General features: G+C 41.9%; 1 protein-coding gene across 1 annotated transcript; it reads left to right on the top strand.

Moving 5' to 3' along the window:
• The first annotated feature begins 79 nt into the window (after nt 1–79).
• On the top strand, nt 80–20554 carry plppr3a (phospholipid phosphatase related 3a). The gene is made up of 9 exons (XM_042388218.1): nt 80–630; nt 6834–6937; nt 7358–7543; nt 9434–9563; nt 10468–10663; nt 12180–12237; nt 14255–14428; nt 15383–16222; nt 16814–20554. The coding sequence occupies exons 2-9, from the start codon at nt 6857–6859 to the stop codon at nt 17825–17827; spliced, it is 2679 nt and encodes an 892-aa protein (XP_042244152.1). The 5' UTR covers nt 80–630; nt 6834–6856; the 3' UTR covers nt 17828–20554.
• Nucleotides 20555–22290: the final 1736 nt, after the last annotated feature.

The following is a 22290-nucleotide window of genomic DNA, read 5'->3' as shown; positions in this document are numbered from 1 at the left end:
ACACTCTCTCCTCCCCCTGTATCCCCCCCTCCCTCCTCCTCCACACCCCCCCACGCCTTTGTGTGTGTATGTGCGCGTAGTGAAGCTGACTGCGTACCCGAAAACCGTGTGACGGATGCCTTGTATTGAAAATAAGCTTTTGGGGAATTTATTTATCCGTTATGCATTCTGGAAATAATAGGAAAACCTGCAGGTGCAAGTGAAGGGGAGGAACCGGGTGGACGCACGTGAACCTCTCACTCATCCAAAGCCAGGAAACAGAAAGGAGAGAGAGGGACGCGTTACGAGCAAGTGCCGCAAATTGGACTTTCCACCATCAGCAACCCTCCTCTCTCTCCTCTCTTCTCTCTCTCTCTCGCCATCCCTGCTCCTCCTCTGTAGGTTTTCCCCACTTACTCCCATCCAACCTCAGTTATTCTCCCAGTATCCTCCAGTGATCCCTGAATAGCCTTACGCCGGGGCGCTCTTCGCGTATCAGTGGGGTTTTTTTGGATTTCGGGGGTGACTTAGGAGAAGCTGGAGATGGATTAAAGGGACGGTGCACCGCAAAACTGGAGCAGCACGCACGACCACGCCGGGGGGGAAGGGGGCGCCGGGACTCGGTGAATTCGCGGAGCCCCCGGGACAGAGGTGAGTGCTCACTGTGTCCGGTAGTGTAGTGGCTCTCTCAGCCGCATGCAGTCCCCCCCTCCAGCAGCCTACCGCTCCTTCTAACACGAGCTGAGAGGCGAGCGAGGAGAAATCAGCACATGGTTTTCACGTTTCCATAATTGATGATCTCATACGCAATCTGCTGATTTCTGCTTGTGGGGGAGTAAGAGTTAGAGGTATCAATAGCCTATACAATATTGTTTATCTCTCCTTTGATGTAGTTGCAAAGAAAAATGTGGATATAACATCTAATGTGATTATCTTTAGCAAAAAGCAATTGAAAGCAAATTGCATATTCAAAAAACAATTTGCCATCATCACCAATTTTATACAAATTATTAAAATGTATATTAAGATGAACCAGTTTAAGATTGTGATTAAACTCTATAATAAGGAGTTAAGTTGGTTCAACCCTCCTCCACATCACAGTGGAACATATGGCCCTTTATGTCTCTCTGGCTGTTAAGGGCCCTGCAGTAGACATGCTTTGCAGTAGCCATCACTGTAACTTTCTTTATGGATGAATGAGTACACAGTGAATGGAAAATGGATAAACTGTATTATAACACTTTATGTTCTCCTCATTAATTCATTTTCAAGTTCATTTTTGTAAAAAAAAAGGAGTCATAAAAACATATTTTCACTTTGCATTCAGATTTTGATGTTTAGTCGATAGCCTTAATTATATACTATACTCCACTATACTATACTACCAGTGGAGTATAATATTAACTATACAGTCCAATGGGGCTGTAAATTTACATTTTTGCAGGAAATCAATGTCATATTTTTGTCTGATGTTCAGAAGTGACCTACGTATCATCAACCAAAACATTTTCTAATAGAATATAAGTGGGTGCTTTTGCATTCATTTGACCAAAATACAAAATTCCTAATGTGATGAAAAATAGGACTGTCACTTTTGCTTGAGCATGATCATTTTTTCTTACAAGTGAACAAACATTCATGAGTGCATTAAGAGCCCCATCACAGGGTCCATTTACAGACCGGTGATTTTCCTATCAAAAGACGTGATGAGCATGATAACTGTGTTTAATGAAAATGTTTTCTGCTCCTCTGAATTCAACTCATAACCCATTAAGTCCAAACACACAACTGCTATTGTACCATACTGTGCAATGCTATAAGTAAGAAATACTATAGTGCCAAAATGATTAGTCAATAAATCTATATATCTATCTAATCTTTTTATAGTAACTATTTTGATTTTCAGTTAATTGTTTCAGTAACTTTTCAAGCAAAAATGATGGCTGGTTTGCTGTTTGATTGCTGGCTCATTCAAATGTCAGGATGATGTTTTCTCTGTCACATAGGCTATAATAGTATGCTGAAAATGCTTGTGTTTTGGGCTGCTGGTTGGACAAAACAAGACATTTGAAGACATCACCTGTGAGGGCTCTGGCAAACAGTGATGGACATTGTCACTATTTTCTGATATCTTATAGACAAAATAATGAATTGGTGAACTGTGAGAATAATCATCAGATTAATAGGTAATGAACATACTCAGTAGTTGTCGCAGCCCTATAATAATAGCTATGAAAGTATGCTAGAATATACAGACGTGTGTCAATTAAAGAAAAAAACCTGAGTAAATGACTGCAGAAACTTTACAAAATTTTCAGATCCTTTTTAATATAGGGCACGAGGAGTCACTGAATGGTTTACTATAAGTACGAAACAATGTGATTCATATGCTTTGGTCCTCAACTCAGTTAAATAACTATGAGATTTTGGACTGACTTGTTAGTCAATGCTGTCCACCACCATCATCAGACCACCAAATGAGTGAATATCTTTTGGAAAAATGGTATCTGTTCCTCCAGTAGACTTCAAGAGACTTGTAGAATATATACCAAGGAGCATTGAAGCCATTCTGGATGTTGTTACTAATATACTGCAGTACACTATGGGATAAAATACCATATAGGTCTGCTAGTCTACTTTTATCTGTCTCAAACACCCCACCCCCATCCCTGTGTTGGTGGTCACACAGCCTTGTATCCTCCTCACCGTCTGACAGACTGTTTCTGTCTACCACTGGCTATACAACTAACCTCATTCACTCACACATACACATAAACATGCATGCACACACACCACAGATGAGATGTACACAAATTGCTTCGACTAGACTTCCACGATGCTTGCACTAGCACAAGCATACTGCAGCTCCAACTACACACATTTTGCAGTCACACACACATATGACGTGCCCCAGAGGACAAATGCTGTTGTGATAGATAAACGAGCGCCTTTCTTCAGTAAAGAGGCTCATTCTATGTGTGTGTGTGTGTGTGTGTGTGTGTGTGTGATGTGATTTGGGGTGAGGTTTAAGTGCTGACTAGAGTAGGTCACTGAGACCAAGCGGCTGTGAGAGTTAGACCCAGGACCCAGTATCTTCCTAAGCTGCTTTCAGCCACACTGGAATCCATCCATCCCTCCCAATATCCTCCCATGTCTCTGATCCTCACCCCCACGCCCCCCACCTTCCTCCCTCCCACCTCCAACCACTACCAGACATATACACATTTACACAGACACTTGAGCTACTCTTCTGCTTTTTTTTTTTATCATTCTTTTTCTTTATGTCTTTGATCTCCGCTTATCTTGTCCCCAGTCCTCTCCTCTCCAATACATTTCTAGCGGTCATGGAAATTAGACTGCAGAAGTCTTTGATTCTCTGTGACTTACACAGCCTCAGGGTCAGGCCCTCTTATCTTGGAGAAAAAAAGAGAAACAGAAACAGAGACAGAAAGGAGGATGAAGATAAAAAAAAAAGAGGAAGAGGTAGAGAGAGGTGTAAAGAAAGAGCAGCAGATGGAGAGAGAGAAGGGAAGACGGTGAGAGGTAGAAAAATCAGAGGCAAGGATTTTTAGAGAGATACAAGAAGTGAAGAAGAGAGCTGCCAGCGAAATACGCAAAGCAAAACAAAAACTGCACAAAGGATGATAAAATGACAGAAAAGAGAGGCAGAAGATGACAGATGCAGACAGTAGTTTTCAGCAAATATGGTGGTATTTTTGGATTAGAGCTTCAGATAAGTTGATTTTGTGCTGATATCAACCGTTTCTATGCCTAAAAAAGGGGAGAATGCAACAAGAAAATGGAATATACACCATCAAGGGAGGCCAAAGTTCTCCACTTAAACCCGTACTGAATACATCCTTTTAGCTGGGTCAGCAGCTCTTTGACAAAGGGTGAAGCAGGCTTCAGTACGTGTTTTAGAGACTGACAGCTCAGACGCTGAGCAAAATCAGACCCTCACTTTCATCATATCGGCTAGTATGCAATTTATATTCAAAAGTGAAGATTGACCAAACCGCAGAAAACAGAGATATATCAGACTAGCCCTTGATGGTGGTAGAATAATAGTAAAAGATAGAGAACTAGAGGTAAAATGGGAAGCGAGAGAGAGATGTAAAGAGGAAAGTGTGGATAAAATGAAGGCAGATGGAAGGTGATTGTGAAAGAGTGATAAGTAAAATGGGACAAAGAGAAGGACAGAATTTGGTAGAGGACAGATATGAGAAGATAGAAGAACAGGCAGAGATGGGGAGAAATAGGGAGCTGTAGCAAGAGCTGTGAATATTTAACTGTGTTTAGTTTTCCATTTGGGCCCTTGGCTCCTGCTTCTCTCTGAGGCCTTCTGATGGCCTACAGGTTACTGATGGAAGTAGATGCATGTATTTGTTTATGTCTGAAAGTTTGTGAGAAGGAGGGATTTATTTAGTGTATCACAAGCCCTTGGAAGTTGTAAAGCTTCCTTTTGAGTTAGAGTTTAGGTCATTTTCTGTTTGTGGAATTCCCCATGATCCAACCTTCACATGTGAGTAAAACTCAGTGTGAATATTAAATGTGCATGTGCAGCGTTATAGGTCTAATTACTGACTGTTTCTGTGTGTATGGGTGTGCAAAAACTAATGATGTGCCTCATTTCCAAGCAACACTAACACAAGGTAACATTTTTCAAATGAATGCACTAAAAGCATTTTAATGGTCCACAAAATTAAAAAAAAAAAAATCTCTGCACACCTGAATATGTGACAGGTACGTCGGAGGAGAGTGCAACTTGAAAACAATGAGAACTCACACACATTGTCTCGCTTACTGCTGGAATATTTATTAAATCTCAAGGTTTCAGTCTGTCCTGACTTTCATCAGGTATATGCGCAGCATCACAACACCTCCATATATACAGTACTATTCAAAAGTTTAGACACATTTCCTCATTCAAGTGAATGTAAAGATGTGTTGAAACTTGTGACTGGTACTGTATACACATAGGAGCTGTCTCAATCATCCAATCAGAGGGCCACAGAAATAAGTTTGACTCATGAGCACTTTGAACTAGCCCTAAGCATACGGTTCAGGTAGATATAATGTTTAATGTATGATAATATTGCAAGATTTTTGATAAATTTACACTTTTGTCCTTAAAAGGTATAATATGTAAGTATTCCACATTAAAATGTCTAAAAACAACTAGACCCGTGTTATATATTTTGTTGAGTCGTGTACTTACATTATCCCTAATGTTTCCAACAATTTTCAAACCCAGAGAAATCCGTCATTTAATCAAAGTGACGAACCGTTTCATTGGTCGCCTATCAATGGCGTCATACCTCCTGTACCAAAGAGTAAACACGCACAAGATGCATACCGCGGCGCTGTTGTCCGCTACAATGGCGTCTACCGAAGAGTAACTTACACACATACAAGATAGTACATTAGCGTTGTAGTTGCTCCACAGAAACTGTTATAAATTGACTTTTAATCAGTTTTAAGCCACATTTTTATGATAAATTTAGGTCGCTTTTAATTATATCTTTTAGCCGGAAGAAGGAATTCGTCATTGGACGTCTGGATCTTAAGTTATCAAATAAATAAACTGGGCAAACGTTAGCAGCAGCTCAGCTAACAGCCCCTCCTGGAAGTCCGGTGGTCACCAAACATCGTAGCAGAAATATTGATTTTTTTAAGTGAAACAGCTTTAATTAGTATTTTTAACTATTTTAATCTGCGTGTACGTTTGTTTTTGGAGAGGATGAGACCTCTGCGGATAATTCGGCTCCCGGGAGAAACCGACGGAACGTCTGGATCTTACGTTATAAGAGAAATAAACCGAACATGTGTTAGCAGCAGCTCGGCTAACAGCCCGTACCGGACGTCCGGTGGTCGCCGTACATCGTCGGAGAAACACTGATTTTTTGAGGTGAAACAGCTTTATCTTGTGTTTTTACCTGTAATCTCCGGGTCCGTTTGTTCTGGAGAGGAGGAGACCTCTGCGGGTAATCCGGCTCCCGGTAAAAACATCCCGAATGATTAACACTGGAGTAATCCTATCCCGGTGAAGCTGGTTATTTAACGACGAAGACAACAACTCCCATGATCCCTTGCTACTTTCCACCGTCATCACACTCCGTCTTTTGTTATTGTTTTGATTGAGAGACCCCTAGCGGCTGAAATGACATATTGTGCGTTTAATTTAACTTTACTTTTTGATTTTTTGATAGAATGGGTTTATTATGGTTTTTGCTCACATATGTTTGATAACACTGTAAGATTTATGATATATCAGTCGCCTATTTTTGCTCTTAATTCACGTACTTTCTACTCTTGACCTTTGGAGATTTTTGGGGTTATGTGGATGTTGCTATAATGTATTGTAAGATTTATTGGCATTGTTACCCTTGTGTCATTTTGTATTTTTCTTATCTTTCCGATGCTTTTTGCTGACTAAACTGGATGGTGACATTTATGCTCAGGGTTAGTTCAAGGTGCTCATCAGTCAAATAATTTCGGTAGTCTTCTGATTGGATGATTGAGACAGTTTCTATGTGTTTATACGTATATGGAAGTGTTGTGATGCTGCCCGTATACCTGATGAAGGTCAGACAGACTGAAACTTTGTGATTGAATGAATATTTCAGCAGTAAGGGAGACAGTGTGTAGGAGTTCTTCTCATTGTTTTCAGCTGTCAGCAGTATAAAACCTTTCAGCTTTTGAAAACTTTTTGAACCTATCATTCATCAAATAATACGGGCCTGGCAGAAGTTTGAACATATTTTTGATGCTTTCAGAAATATTTCTCATGGAAGTGCATGAAAGTGTTCTGAAACTCCTCTCTGACATCTCTTTATAATCTGTCATCCCAACAGGCTGTGACTGGGCCCACCCCAAGATGACGTCCCCTAAAAACAAAGCCAAGAAGAAACCACCCAAAGACAGCATGACACTACTGCCATGTTTTTATTTTGTTGAGGTATGTTAGTGCTTGTGTGTGTGGTGTGATTGTTGGTAGATTGGATGGATTGATGAATCACCAATACCTATTTAACATGACTCACTACATTTACTGAATCAATAACAGGTTGAATCACTCTCTCTGCTATAGAGTCTTACCAATATTGAGTTTTTGTACTGGTTGCATCTGGATGCATTTGACCTCTACTGAAAGCAGTGTTTGATGTTTTTCACAAGTAAATATAATGGCGTCATCACTTTCTCCTTTGTCCTTGTGAGTGTGTATTTGAAGGTGTGTATCTATGGTGAGAGCAGAGATAAAACACTGGATGAATTACCCCTTTCTACAAGCAAATATGAAATGCTAGTCACTCTTTGCTTTGTCCTTGTGTGTACGTGTGTGTTTGTGTGTTTTGTGTGTGTGCGCACGGCTGTCTAGCTCCCCATCGTCCTGTCCTCCTTGGTGTCCCTGTACTTCCTGGAGCTGACAGACGTGCTGTCTCCGGCGATGGTGGGCTTCCGTTGCCATGACCGTGACCTCTCCATGCCCTACGTGGAGACTGGTGATGAACTCATCCCTCTGTTGATGCTGCTGAGTTTGGCCTTCGCTGGTCCTGCAGCATCTGTAAGTCCATCACACACACACACGTGAGGATTGTTGCAGGGGATTGAGCCCCCTGCAAAATGAAGGGGAATTAAAAGGAATGTCATGTCTCTGCACACAGTTTGAAGGTGTGTTGAAGGGTGATATTAGGCTAGCTTAATTCAATTCATAGATGTCTTTTAGTTCAAGAGGCAAATTCTCTCAAAGGTGAGAAAATATGCTTTAAATTATATAGACATGTAAATAGACTTCCTATTTACATGCACACACTTTGACACATAGCCTACCCATATTGGAAAATTCAAAATTAGCAAAATTTTAAATCGTCAGCCCTTACTCAAGAATGTGTATCCTTCTTAAAAGTAGCTGCAACTGTAGGCTACTTGATCCCATAGATAACCACAAATTGTAAGCTGATTGTTTAGCATCCCTTAACTCCATGGACAGAGAAACAACAGGCATCAATTAGTTGGTTGTTTACAAGTCTAATATGACCATGCCATGACAATAAAGCATTTTAATTGTTTAAAAAGAGAGTTCCTTGGAGTTTTTTCTTGGTTTTTTTTTGCATCAATTGGTTTATCTGATTTTGGGAATCCTTTCAATTTCACTATTGAGAATTTGATTGATATTACAAGAAATTATTTCACATTAAACTGTTTCAATGGCTGGTTTTTTTTCATAGGTTAAGCTGTATATTTAAACTCAAGTAATTTCTGGCAAGAGCCCCACAACTAACTGAAAACACATACCTCAGTCATTATTGCCTTATAAAATTGTTTTGGAGTCATGTTCCTGGTCACTTAATACATGAAAGATCAATATCTGCTCTCCTTTTAGCTCTGTTTTAGTCTCCACCAGCTCCTGAGAAAAACGTTAAGATCTAACATTAGCTTACGTTACATGTTAACATTAGCCAACGTTACACTCTAACATTGCCGGTTGATGCTGGGCAGGTAGGGTACAATTAGTTTATCCAGTCCTTTTTAACTGAAAGCAGATATGCCACTGTTTGAAACAGGACTAATGAGAGCAGAATATTCAGGCTGGCTACCAACAAAACAATGAGCTGCCAACGAAACATTTGGAGCTGAGTGATAATCGTCTCCAGGGTTGTCACTACAAGTGACACCTCTCACATTACATGTAGTCATTTGATACATTGCTCATATAAAAATATTGATTAATAAACCTTTACAAGAATAAAATTTTCCAGCGTTGGAGTCACTAGGATAAAATCTCATCACAGAGGATCAGGGACCTAATGTGTTTCTGGAGGTTGGGGGTTTGTTTGGGAGTGGTACACACATACATTAGACAGGCACACTTGTATGTAGACAGATTCATAGATCACACAAATACTCAAACGTACATCTTCTCGAATACTCACAAAGCATATTCAATCTCCCCTCAGGAATGCAGAATCAATGGACACATTGATAAATACACACCTGACATTCCAATACACACCATCAAACACGGCACCGGCCCCCCCAATCAATACACACACACTCACATACAGACGCACATACTGCTAATCCATCAGCAGCATGGAAACAAGCAGATCTCTCCAACACTCATCTATCACTCTGATTGGAAGTGATCACTATTCGATAGCACCTTACCTCCATTCTCTCTCTGCCACTCTCTCTTCTACCATAGATCACAATCACAGAAATGTATATCTAACATTAAGTACTTTTCTATTTTTTTTTACCTTTTTTTCCTTCCTGTCCGTTTTCTCTTTTTGTCTCTTTCTATCTTTGTTCTTTTTTTTTTTTTTTCTCTCAGTGACTTCCAACACAGTGTAGGCTAAATTACAGAAAAGTACACATTTTTGTCCGTTTCTTTTGTTGTTTTTTACACACTCTCATGCTCACTGTTTAACTACATCTCTCCCTCTGTCTGCAGATCATGATGGGGGAGGGTCTGATGTATTGTATGCAATCCAAGCTGAAGACTTGTCCCAAGTCGGAGAGCAGCATCAATGCCGGAGGCTGCAGTTTCAACTCCTTCCTACGCAGAACTGTGCGCTTCGTCGGTACGTCCAACTACCAATCCTTTTTGGGGTGGGGAGTTTCAGGGGTTAAGGTCACACTCCTATCCATAGCATCTGATAGTGAGTTGGTAGGGTTCAGTGGTTTCTCGAGGAACATTTGACAGGACAGATGGCTGCTTATGGACGAAGCAATAGTTGTTGTGTAGCTGGCACCAGTGACCAGTAAGAGGGTTTAATTAACCGCATGACTTGTCAAACCGCATTATTTTTACATATATGATTATACTGCAAGTGACCAATAGGTCTCTAAAACAGCATTTCTATCACATGATCCAAAACAAACACCTTTTTTGTGTTATCCCTGTCAATATAATTAAATAGGCCTATGATCATAGATACAATGGAAGATTAATGTGTCCCTAAATATATTTTACATTTGGTCTTAGGTTACCAAGACAGTTATTACAGTAAAGAACTGCTGCTGTCAGTAGTGAGTAACATAATTCTGTTGTTTTCAGGGTGGAAGTCAGTTTGGGCTCAGACAAATTATTCCATTTACCGGCTGAGCCCCCAACTTTATTCCACTGTTTATAGTAGAGAAATAAGCTAATTACATGCATTAAATGAAGGGTGACTTAGAATGAAATAGGCATGATATCATGCTCCACGGGAAATATCTCAAGGCAGACTTTGAGCTTTGAAGTGAAAAGTGTAATTAATTCACCTTGCCAAATTTCACTGTCTGTGGAAAAGCTTCATAACGGAACAAACCGAAGGCTTGTGGTGTCACTTCACGTTTTTGGAGCAAAGTCAGCATTGTTTTCCAAACTGCAGGTGTTCATAAATGAACAGCTCAATCAGAGGATGCCACCAGGGACTTTTAGATCATTTACCAAGGTTGCCTCACCGTCTCACTGTCTCCGTCTCTTACGTCTCTCTCCCTCAGGTGTTCACGTGTTCGGTCTCCTGGCAACAGCCCTGGTGACAGATGTCATCCAGTTAGCTACTGGTTACCACGCCCCTTTCTTCCTCACCGTCTGCCAGCCCAATTATACAGTGCCGGGAGTGTCATGTGACAACAATGCCTACGTCACACAGGACATATGCATGGGGAAAGACCTATATGCCATTATGTCAGCTAGGTAAGACACTCACATACCTACAGAGCTTAAAAACACTGACCAGAACATCTCCATTCAAAATTCAAAATCTCCATCCCTGAATGTATGAAGAAGTACAGATACACAGTGCATTCTTTACAATTAATTATCAGTTTATTTCAACCAGATCTCAGCTGTCTTCATCTCAGCCTCTCGCTTGACTTGCTAGTACAGAACCATTTACAAACATACCTTATGTTTATGCCTGCAGTTGAAGATCTTACAAATATGTGCTCTATCAGAAATGCCACTGAACATGTGTTGATAGATCGATTTACAATAGTTACACAGTATACTGCTACAAATCCTGTAGGAGTATATGCATGCTAGTTCTGAAGACTATCAAAACTTGATTGCCTTGCCTCGCTTGTGAGTCGCTTTGGATAGAAGCGTCTGCCAAATGACAAAATGTAAATCTAAAAATGCAACACTAATTTGCATATGAATAGGATTATAGGGGATTAAAATAGCTAAGGAGCGAAATTGTTGCTGCAACAGTTGGATTTTTATAAGAATACATTATTTGCTTATTAATGATATGCTGCTTAGCCAAGTGCTTAGTGTTTATTTGTACAACAAGACTTACAATATCCTTACAAATTCTCATTGTGCCCAGCTGCAGCATCTCACACACAGGTGCCGTGGCTAAGTTTGGCTTTTGATGATGCTCTTTAGCAGCACAGTGTGTAATGAACAGACATACTGTAGGTCAGACAAACGAACAAGCTCCAGCATATGGGTATATCAAACAGGCATAATAAATGGACACAGGCAGGAAAGAGTACTGATAAATACAACGGATACAGGGATAAACATACTACAAATTCACATGTTTGTACTTATACGTATACTTGCAAGGTCCCCCATTTATATAACACATTCCCTAACACTAACAATCACGACCTATACCTAAACATAATCCTAACCTTAACCCTAAACCCAAGTCTTGATCCCTAAAGAGATGTACAACCTTTTCATAACTTTCCTCACTCTCAAAAACTCAGATGGGTCCTCACAAAAACAGACAATACACACAAACACACACTCACAGATTTGCCCTGAAAATGAGAGAAGGTAAACACCCTGATGTAGACACAAGGACAAGGACACCCACAAACACAAAATGAGTGCCTTAAAAAGGTTAATTAAATGAGAGATGTTATTTAGTTCTATAAACTCTTATTCAGTGGCTTTGACCTCAACTCACTCACTCTCCCCTAATGTTCCCACAAATGCCCCATAGTACTCTGATTGTTTATTAATGCTCACATCCAAGGACACACGCTCAGCTTGACAAACACACTCGGGCGGGCACATAGATTTTAATGTCAAATACAATCCCAACATCACAACTGTGACAGTTTTATTCAGGTTTATTTAAGAGGCAATAAACACACTCAGAATCACACACAGCTTTTTTTGTGAATCTCTTTCTCTCTCTTTTTTCTCTCTCTGCACCTCACTCTTTCACACCTAACTCTCTCTTCTCTCCCCTCAGGAAAACATTTCCATCCCAGCATGCAACGCTCTCTGGCTTCGCTGCTGTCTATATCTCCGTAAGCACTTCCTGTGTTTTACTTGCCTCCTGTCTTTGTGTCTGTGACTCAAGTATGATGTGTTCGCATCATATATGTTTGCATGGTGCATGTGCTTGTGTGGTTTATTGGGTATATCTCTCTTTTTAAGCTTATTCGGTGTATCTTTAAAATGGAAACCAGTGGAAAAAAAATGATTTGGTTATTGTGGTGGTGTTTTTGCAGTACATTCCCAATCCTTTATCCTCAACGTTGCTACTGGCAACATAAAACTAGTTCCTGTATATCAGATGATTTCTCACTAGAATGAAATCACTGTCCACATAAGTCACTACTGCATAATACTGTTCCAGATTGCCGATTATCCTCAGGCCAAAGAGCCATCTAAGTCTCACATTAAAAAAATAACAAGAACTGTCTTTTAAAGTCAGACTCAAGGGGTCATTGTAATATCCATCTATGTATTGAGTAGCCTCTTGCCATACTGGACTGCAGTAGTGAACTGTATGGCAATGTAGCACTGTCATTCTTCCATGAGATAACACCTTCCCACAGACACACCCGCACCCTCCTCCACCAGTGGCTATTGCAGGCTACTGGCCATATCACTGCTGCCTCACTGAGCCCAGTGTGTGCTCATTAAAGCTCACCAGACAGATTTCTGACGAGGGAAAAGACAGGAGAAGAGGAAAGCAGCTGTTTGTGTCGTGAGAGTTACAATATGTTTTCTAGTCTCTGCAAAGTTGTGCAGCAACACAAATACAATGCAACACAATTTTTTTCTTCGATGTTGGTCTTTACTTAAGAATTAAGTCATTTATTCCATCTATTTACACTTGAAAACTTTGGTGTAAAATTACAATAAAGTGAAATATTAGAATTTTGCTGAAACTCGGATCATAAGAAAGATCACATCACAAGACAGACACTTAATTCAGGAAGTGCTGAAAAATTTAAGTACATTGGAAATAACTGAAGAGTCATCCCGCTGACAGATTTTTCTCTCTTGCTTCAAGAAAAGTAGGATTTTTATGCGCAGTGCTAGATGGACAAGCTTGTTAAAATGGATATTTTTGCAAAGCCTGCTTTTCTGTCACTCAGCTGTCCTCCACTTTATGTAATCGAAACATCTTGTGCATGCTGAGAATGTGAATGCAAGTGTAAATAGATTCCCTCTCCCTTTGTCTGTCCCTCCTGCTCTCTCCCCCACTTCATTTTACTGTCAAAGAATAATCATCTTAGTGTCCCAGTTAACCTTGTATAACGCAAACAATTTTTTCTTAAAGGAAAAGTTAGACATTTTGCCAATTTGCTTTCTCGGCGAGAGTTAGGGGAGAAGATGGGTACCTTCTCACGTCTGTATGGTAAATGCGAGGCTATCCACCAGCTAGCTTAGCTTAGCTTAGCATAAACACTGGAAACAGTGGGAAACAACCATCCTGGCTCTGTCCAAAGATAACAAAATCAGCCTACCAGCACCTCTAAAGCTCACTGATTAACATGTTATATCTTGGTTTGACGCAGTGACTTCCTGGGCTTAGTCTGGCGCATAACCACAACATTTTCACACATTTGTTGTACAGATTGATACAGATTTTGTACAAGTAGAGATATAACAGGTCAGTTAGTGAGCTTTAGAGATTATTTTAGGTGGATTTTATTACCTTTGGACAGGGCCAGGCTAGCTGTTTCCCTCTGCTTCTAGTCTTTATGCTAAGCTAAGTTAAGCTGTCCTGGCTGTAGGTTTATATTTAAGGGACAGATATGAGAAATGTACTTATTTTCTCAACTAAAGCAAGAAAATGAATAAGCGTATTACCCAAAATTTCAACCTTTTCCTTTAATAGCCAAATTTAAGATGTATAGGATGACAATTTCAATATTTTTCCTTCACCACTCTAAACTGTAAATTTAGTGCTGTTGAGTTGAAATTTTTTGCTGCAGTGTTTCATTATGCTTTTTAATTACCTCTCCACCCTAGGCTCTGTATGTCTGGCTGTCCATCTTTTGCTAATGTAGTTTGGCTCTCTATCCACAGATGTATTTTAATGCCAGCATCAGCAGTACAACCAAGCTGCTGAAGCCATTGCTGGTGTTTGCTTTTTGCATGGCGGCGGGCCTCGCCGGGCTGACACAGATAACTCAGCACCGCAGTCATCCCATAGACGTCTACGTGGGATACCTCATAGGAGCTGGCGTCGGAGTCTACCTGGTTAGTTAAACAAAACGCACAAGAGTGTGTATAACAAGTGTAGCAAGAGATTTGATCCCCCGATCAAATTTGTCATGCTCTATATAATCTGAAATCCGTAGACTTAATTTATTTTGCTGGTTTCCAGATAATTACTCCTTTGATAATGTAACAAGCTGAAAGACATTTAAACAAGTGAAATTATCTTGAAATGGATTTCCTATTTCAGGCTTCAGTGTGTGAAATTAGTGCCAGCATATGTTTGTATGCATTAAGGAATTTGTTTTGTCCCCAGGGAGTAGTTAGCAGTCAGCATGCAGCGTGGTGGGAATGACAGAATACACATAAATAGATTTTTTTTTTTTTTTAAATAAAGTGCTATCGTTGTTTTTGCTGTGACTGAATTGTGCCATTGTGTTATTCTAACACTATCACAGCATGTGCTAATAAATGCCTCTTTTTTTTTTTCATCACCTCTCCTCTCCGTGTGGCTTCCATACTTTTCTCTCCCAGCAGTTTTTTGGCAGGCTATATATAGCCTTTTCTATTACGGAAAGGAAGGGAGAGAGAATGAATAATCCGATAAGAATTCTCTGGAACAATTTCACACTTCACTTTTAAGAAAACTTGTCGTTGCCATTTTCCACGCTTCCCTCCTCCTCTCACTTTCTTTCTGTCTTGTCTTTCACTTTTTCAGATGGAGAGCATTTCCTCCTGTCATTAAAGGATGAATTCAGAGTGGGGGGAGGGGGGATGTGATTCATGCTGACCTCAGATTTAACAGGGGGAAGAAGGAGGGATGCTTATTCATGCACTTGCTCCCCACTAATAGGAAATCTATTTTATCCCCTCCCAAAGATTAAAGAAAATACATTTACACGCTCTGGTCTTTATTTATACCATGCTGGGTACTTCTGTCTCCTCATTTATTTCTCCTCCCCACCTCCCTCCCTGTGTCTCTCTGTCCTCTATCAGGCGGTGTACGCAGTGGGAAACTTCAAAGCATCAGAAGAAGATGCTCCTTCTTTAACCAAACTTACCCAAGCCCAGCATAAGGACGGCTTGAGGGTGCTGAGCCAGCGGAGTCATGACTCCTTGTACAGGAAGACTCCCAGGGTGTCAGAGAGCAGGGAGGAGCTGGGGGCGGCGCTGGGATCCGGGGCCCGCAGTAAGGTGAGGAGGGAAAAGGCATCCCTGGCGTCCCTAAAACGAGCAAGTGCTGATGTGGAGCTTCTGGCAACCCGGGGTCCCATGGGCAAGGAAACCATGGTAACCTTCAGCAACACCTTGCCCCGAGTTGCAAACGGCAACAGCCCCATCTCTCCCTCAGAGGAGCCAGTTGTCACACAGCGCCACATGACCTTCCACGTGCCCTTTGATCCCCAGAGATCTCGGCAGCTAGTGTCAGAGTGGAAGCAGCGTTCGCTGGAGCTCCGCAGCCAGAGCTCACGAGACGAGGAGGAAGGCATGGACGGAACAGACGGGAGAGATGGAAAAGATGAGGGAGGAGCAGCAGGAGAAGGAGGAGACCAAGGGATGCCTTCCTCTCTCTATCCCACCGTGCAAGCCAACAAGGGCACCGCCACACCAACTGGAGCTAGGATGGTGGTGGCACCCCCACTGGTTCACATCCCTGAGGAGGCATCTCGGCCACCGCCTGTCTCTCCAAAGAGTGCCAAGACCAGAGCCAAGTGGCTGTCACTCACCGAGGGAGGAGGGCCAAAAGAGCCAGGAGCAGGGCCCATTGCAGTGTCGACTCCCCGTGTGCCCAACACGCAGCCCGCTCAGCCACCCAGCCAGCAAAGAGTCACTCAGGTGAGGTAAAAGTAAGAAAGTGAATGTCTGCAAATCATTATACCTACATTACTTGGAGCCATAAATTTTCATACTTTAATTTCAAGTGGCATGCTGCCATTCCTGAAAAATATAGTTTAGACGGAAGAAGAAATTAAACAGCTGCCAAACGGCGTGTGCTACTCACCTATGATTTATTTTGTTGGTAAAACCACAACAGAACAACACTGGAGGAGGCAATTTCACTGATTAGTTTCCAATATAAAATGTTCTCACAAGGGTTCAAACACTAATTATAGCTGAAGTTCAATCTTAATAAAATCTCTGTGTGGGATAATGTTTGCTGTAATAAAAGTATCTTAACTCCGGGCTTATATTGCCGCACAGCAATTTTGCGAAAACAATTTACTGATCTCTATAGTAGCTGTTTCTTGACATTGAAAGGTCGTTCTTGACGTTGAAAACTCGCTATATGAAAGCTACATCAGCACAATGTTCATTCAGTAGCTATTTTTGAGCTTTCGGTTGTATCTTCCCGAACAGATGGAGTTGCCCAGTTGTCATGGGTAGCGCTTTTGTGGATACATTCTGAGATTTTCTTCCATCCTGCAGGTCATAGCCATGTCGAAGCAGCAAGGTCATGGCATCATCTCGTCCACTAAGACATCAGAGGGTGGCTCCTCTTCTGGCGGTGGGTCCAATTGTTCTGAGTCACCCTATTACCGCATCCCTTCTGACCGAGACAGCTGCACTGGCAGCAACCCAGGGAGCATCGCCGGCAGTGGGAGCATTGTCACCATCGACGCTCATGCCCCTCACCACCCAGTGGTGCGCGTGTCAGCCAGTAATGGCAAGCCATGGGAGTGGAGGAACACCATCAGCGGTAACATGATGAGTGGCGACCCAGCGGGGGACAAACATCGTGGAGCGCTGCAGCGACAGGAAAATGTCTGTCACTACCGGGATTACCGAACACTCCCAGTGAAAACGGACTCTGTCTGCTCCTCCTCGGCCAGCGGCAGCGGCGATGGTGGACCGGAGCCTCCTCCCCCACCTCTACCCACCTCCTCCTCCCCTCTCCCTCCCCCACCTCAGCTGTCATCATCCCCTCTTCCGCCACCACCCCCTCACTCATCTTCTTCCCCATTGCCACCCCCTCCGCACCCAAGCTCCTCACCGATGCCTCCTTTTCCTCACCCTGCCTCCTCTCACATGCCTCCCCCTCCTCACCCGTCCTCTCAGACATCCCCACCACCCCTCCCACCGTCCTCTCAAATGCCCCCACCTCCTCACCCATCATCTTCCCAAATGCCCCTGCCTCCTCACCCATCCTCCTCCCAAATGCCCCCACCTCCTCACCCATCTTCCTGTCAAATGCCCCCACCTCCACAGCCATCATCTTCCCCCTTGCCTCCTCCACCACACCCCTCCACCATGCTGCCGCCTCCACACCCGTCCTGCTCCAGCATGCTCCCCCCTCCTCCCCACCCTGACTTACTGATGGACGGCCACAGCCAGATGCTGTCCCGCTCTTCCACCTTGCCTCGTCGGCCCTCCGTCTCCGCCCGCAGCCATGCTGAGCAGGAGAATTACTACAAGGCCATGCAGAACGAGAGGATGTTATAGTAAAAGGGGCAAGATGACGGACATCATTGTCATATCAATGATTGTACTTCAGAAGACTCAGCTGAAAGAGACAGTGACAGGAAGTAGGTTATGGCAGGTGAAGAGACTTATTACTTTTGAAAAATGACAAAAAGGTTTAGAGACTCTGAATCCAGAACAGCAGCTTCAGTCAAAATGCTGGAGATGAAGAGGCAGCAGGGGTGGAAGACTATGGGGATGTCTGGCAGCTCACACACATTCAGCAAGGGGATCTGCTTTTTCCCTGCTCATACATACTGCCCACAGCGCTGGCTCAACGGCCTTGACTGAGAAAAGAACAGACAAGGGAAGAAAGGGTAATCAAAGAACGTAGGGTGACGAATTCAGAACCCTATTTCACCTCTAGGTTCAGCACACACATCCTCTGTGTTTCTCTGAGACACATTAAAAGAAGGAAAGGAAGAAGCTGCAGCTGAAAGAGAGATATCACAATGAACGGTCTGGGATTTGCTCAATCTAGTTTCCCTTGAGAGGGGGAATAAGACGGAGAAAACAAAACAACTACAGGCAATACTAGCGATTCTTAAACTAGCGCAGCTGTTTGAGGTTGCCAACCATTACACAAAGAGAATTTGTTCCTGTAACCAGCTGAAAAACTCATGTTTCAAAGCACCCACAAGCTAGGAATAAAAGAAAAATGCAGTAATGTTAAGTTCAACCACAGGTTCAAGCATATTAGCAACAACTCACAAATGCATGAGAGCATTTCCCCTCTGAATAAACAAACCAAATGGGGACTTTTATGTTTGATGCCAAGCAAATCTGTCAGTATCCACCAGAGAGAGGCGGCTTAGGAAGCGTTGCTTCTTTTTGGGGTGTGAGAAGAAGTAGGAGGAGGGGGGTGGGTGGGTATAAGGAGGATCACGCACAGTTGGGCACCCCAATACAGACGTCACTGAATGGATTACTGTTGTAAACATGAGAGGCGGTGGAAAGGAAAGAGAATTGTTCCTTAAATGAAGAGGGTGGCTGGGCCGCACAGCACAACAAGCCAAGCAACCAGCCTGTCTTTGCTGTGTGCAAAACCTGCCACGGAGCCTGAAGCAGCACTAAAGAGATTAACGTTTGTTTATCAAACCATGCTAGCACACTCTTCCTTCCATAGCCCTTCTTATTTGGCCCTCTGGCAAATCACAATGGTGATGGGAATGTTAATGGAAAGCTGCCTAGGCAGTAGTGCAGCCCGCAATCACCCCCAACATGCACATTGGCTCAAGCAGGTGCTGGTCTGACACAGATAATTGCCTTGCGTTGCCACTACTCTCTGTTTATACGTGTTGGCATTTCAAAGATGTTGGTACCACTCTCTAATAATGCATTTTAACATTGTTGGGGTTTATAAGTTGCTTCTTTATTAATCATCATTTATATATGCTTTATAGATCAGTCATAACACATTCACAAGAGCAACGTTTGGTGGGTGTAAAAAAACGCTTTCATTGGTATACATTTATGTTTTATCTAGATATTTGATTTATCAGGACAAACCCTCTAGTTTAGCTGTACCTTAGTGATATATAAAATCTCCCCATACATTATCTGTGCCTGCTTATCCTTTGCAAGGTTGTGGGGGATTCACAGATCACATGTCTATCACAGGGTTATCCTATGCTTCATTAGAAAGTGGTACTAAGATTTTTGTTTATATTTTTACATTAAAAACTAAATAGCCAAATATGAATAAACTGACATAACAAAAATCATGAAAAAATTGTTTCATTCAGAGGTTATAAGAATGTGAGTACTAAAGCCAATGGTTGAAAGAACCATTTTGATAATCAAGTTATTTATCAAGCGAAAATGGCCAATATTTGTTAGTTGCAGCTTCTCAAACATAAAGGTTCAATGTTTTTCTCTGTTTTATATGATTGTCAATTGGATATCTTCGAGTTTGGGAGTGTTGGTTGGACAAAACAAGCAATCTGAAGACATCACCTCTGGCTCTGGAAAAATGTGATGGGCATTCCTCATAATTTTCAGATATTTTTAGACCAAATGATTCATCAATTGATTGGAAAAAAAATTAAATAATCAATCGTTTCAGCCCTTTCAACACTGAATCAACATCTACAAGTAAGGAGGAAGTGCGTAACCTGCTGGTGTTCTTCCTGCTGACCTCTGCCTCTTTGTGTATTTATACTTTATTGTATAAAGTTGTAATCTGGTACCTATCATTTCATACATCCAAGTTTTTTTTCTAACTATCAGACATATTCCAGCCATTGACAAGTGCTTTATTTTATATCATATTATAACCAAATGCAGACAAACAGATGGAAAAGCTGGTTTTCACTCATTCACCACAACATCTGAAGGATACATGAACCGATTTTGTAAAGTTGTGCTAGGAATGGGGTGGCATTAAATGGAACAAGTTGTATTTTGTAGTGGAGCTCCTCTAATGAGGAGCTGGTAGATAATGTTGCTTGTCAGTTTGTGCTGCATGTGTGTACGGGCGTGTTTTTTTAACTTCTGTGCTTCAAGTCTGCGTCAAAACCCTTGACAGACAGACATGCTGCATTTTTTTAGTGCTGGTGATTATCGTACTACTTTCCCCCCATTTTAACTGTAAAAAAACTTCATAATGCCTAATATTATTAATACTATTATTATTCTGCAGTCCTTTTTAATGGGCTAATGTTTTCTATCTGTAGTGATGTGTAACAATAATAACCTTATTGAATAAAAAACGACTTCTTAACTGAGGTGTCATCATGTGTTACTTGGAAGCAGCAGGTGTACTATATGGCATGGCTCGAAAATAGGGAAGGGGTCAATGCCGGAGCAGCTTTCACTGATACTATAATGAAAAGGATCCTCTCAATTGATTCTTGGGATTCTTGGCTTGGCTTTTGTGCTCAATCATACGCTCACACAATGACACACACACACACACTTATGAACACAAATACACACAGCCAGACGGATACAGCACATGTACATTTGCAGTGCAACATTTGCTCCTTTCCTGAGGGCTAGTGTCAGGTTTCCATAATGAATTCTACTAGAATGTTGGTCAATCTCAGATGACCTGCAGGGATACAGTATTGCGTGTGTGTGTGTGTGTGAGAGAGAGAGAGAGAGTGTGTGTAAAGGATTTGTGAAGACTACAGAAATAATTTTTGGGCGTGTGTGATGCACAGACTGTGTTTTCTAAATACAAATCTGTTCCTGAGTTTATGCATACTGAGGTGTGCATGTATGTGACATTATAGCACATAGCATACTACACCTGTGCTGAGGTGGATAATGGTTATGCAGATATGAATTGGTATTTGTGTGTATATAAGTGGTGTGTGGTCCAGATGTGGTGAGTTATACAGTATGTGTCAGTTTTTGGCATATGAGGTCAGTTGTGCGCATTTTTTCTATCTGTATGCATGTTTGAGTGGTTGTTTCTGCATGTATGCATATGTATGTGTCTATGTGAGTGTGTGTCCAGTGCTGCAGAGCATTGAGCTGTATGATGAGGCCGTAGAGGCAGTGGGGGTGCAGATGGTGTACTGAGGCCTGAGGACAGTCAGCCTGTCCATGACTCACACTCAGCAAGCCAGCAGCTCGCTCTCTTTCTCACTCTCTGTTTCTCCCTCTCTCTCTCTCTCCCCTCTCCCCTTGGTGGCCCAGAAAGCACAACACAACAAGTGTGTATGTGTGTGTAACAGCGGGAGGCAACAGAAAAATGCGGACTGAGCTATATGCATGTGTCTATTTTTGTGACTGTGTGCCTGTGTATATGCCTGTGTGTGTGTGGTCCAGGTATTCCTCATATTGTGGGGACGTTAATCTGTTTACACAGTCATGTTGTGGGGACTCACCTCCCTTATGGGGACAAAAAGCAGGTCCCCTTAATGTAAAATCAATAATTTTAGGGTGAAGGCTTGGTTTAAAGTTAAGATTAGTTTTGGGTTATGTTAAGGTTAGGGTAAGGGTTAGGGTTAGGCATCTGGTGGTCATAGTTAAAGTTAGGGTAAGTCTCCAAGAAATTAATGTAATTCAATTTAATGTCCTCTGAAGTAATGGAGACACGACTCTGTGTGTGTGTTAGAGAGAGACAGTGAGAGTGGCTGTCCAGGGGAAGCTGCTGACACCCTTTTCAGGTTTGATTTACCACCACAGAACTGCACAAAAGCTTTTTGTCAGTAGCTCTGCTTTTATCTTACTCACTTTGTCACTATCATTCTACCTACTGCCATCACACTCAGCTCCTCATGAACCTTTATACATGGAGGAAGAGGACTGGGAATTTATATCCTGATTTTCTCCAGGCTCTCAGTTACTTGAATGAGGGATAAATATTCAAAAGGGCATAGGCATCATTTTACTTTCTGTCCGATCAATATAGGGAGGAATTTTTTCTTAAAAATCAAATATTGATCCCTCTTTAGCATGAAAAGGGTATCATATCAAAAATATTGCTTTCTGGT

This window comes from Thunnus maccoyii, chromosome 16 (genome assembly GCF_910596095.1).
Source record: "Thunnus maccoyii chromosome 16, fThuMac1.1, whole genome shotgun sequence".
Classification (NCBI taxonomy): domain Eukaryota; kingdom Metazoa; phylum Chordata; class Actinopteri; order Scombriformes; family Scombridae; genus Thunnus; species Thunnus maccoyii.
Note: the sequence above shows the minus strand (reverse complement) of the source record. Positions and strands in the feature narration are given on the sequence as shown.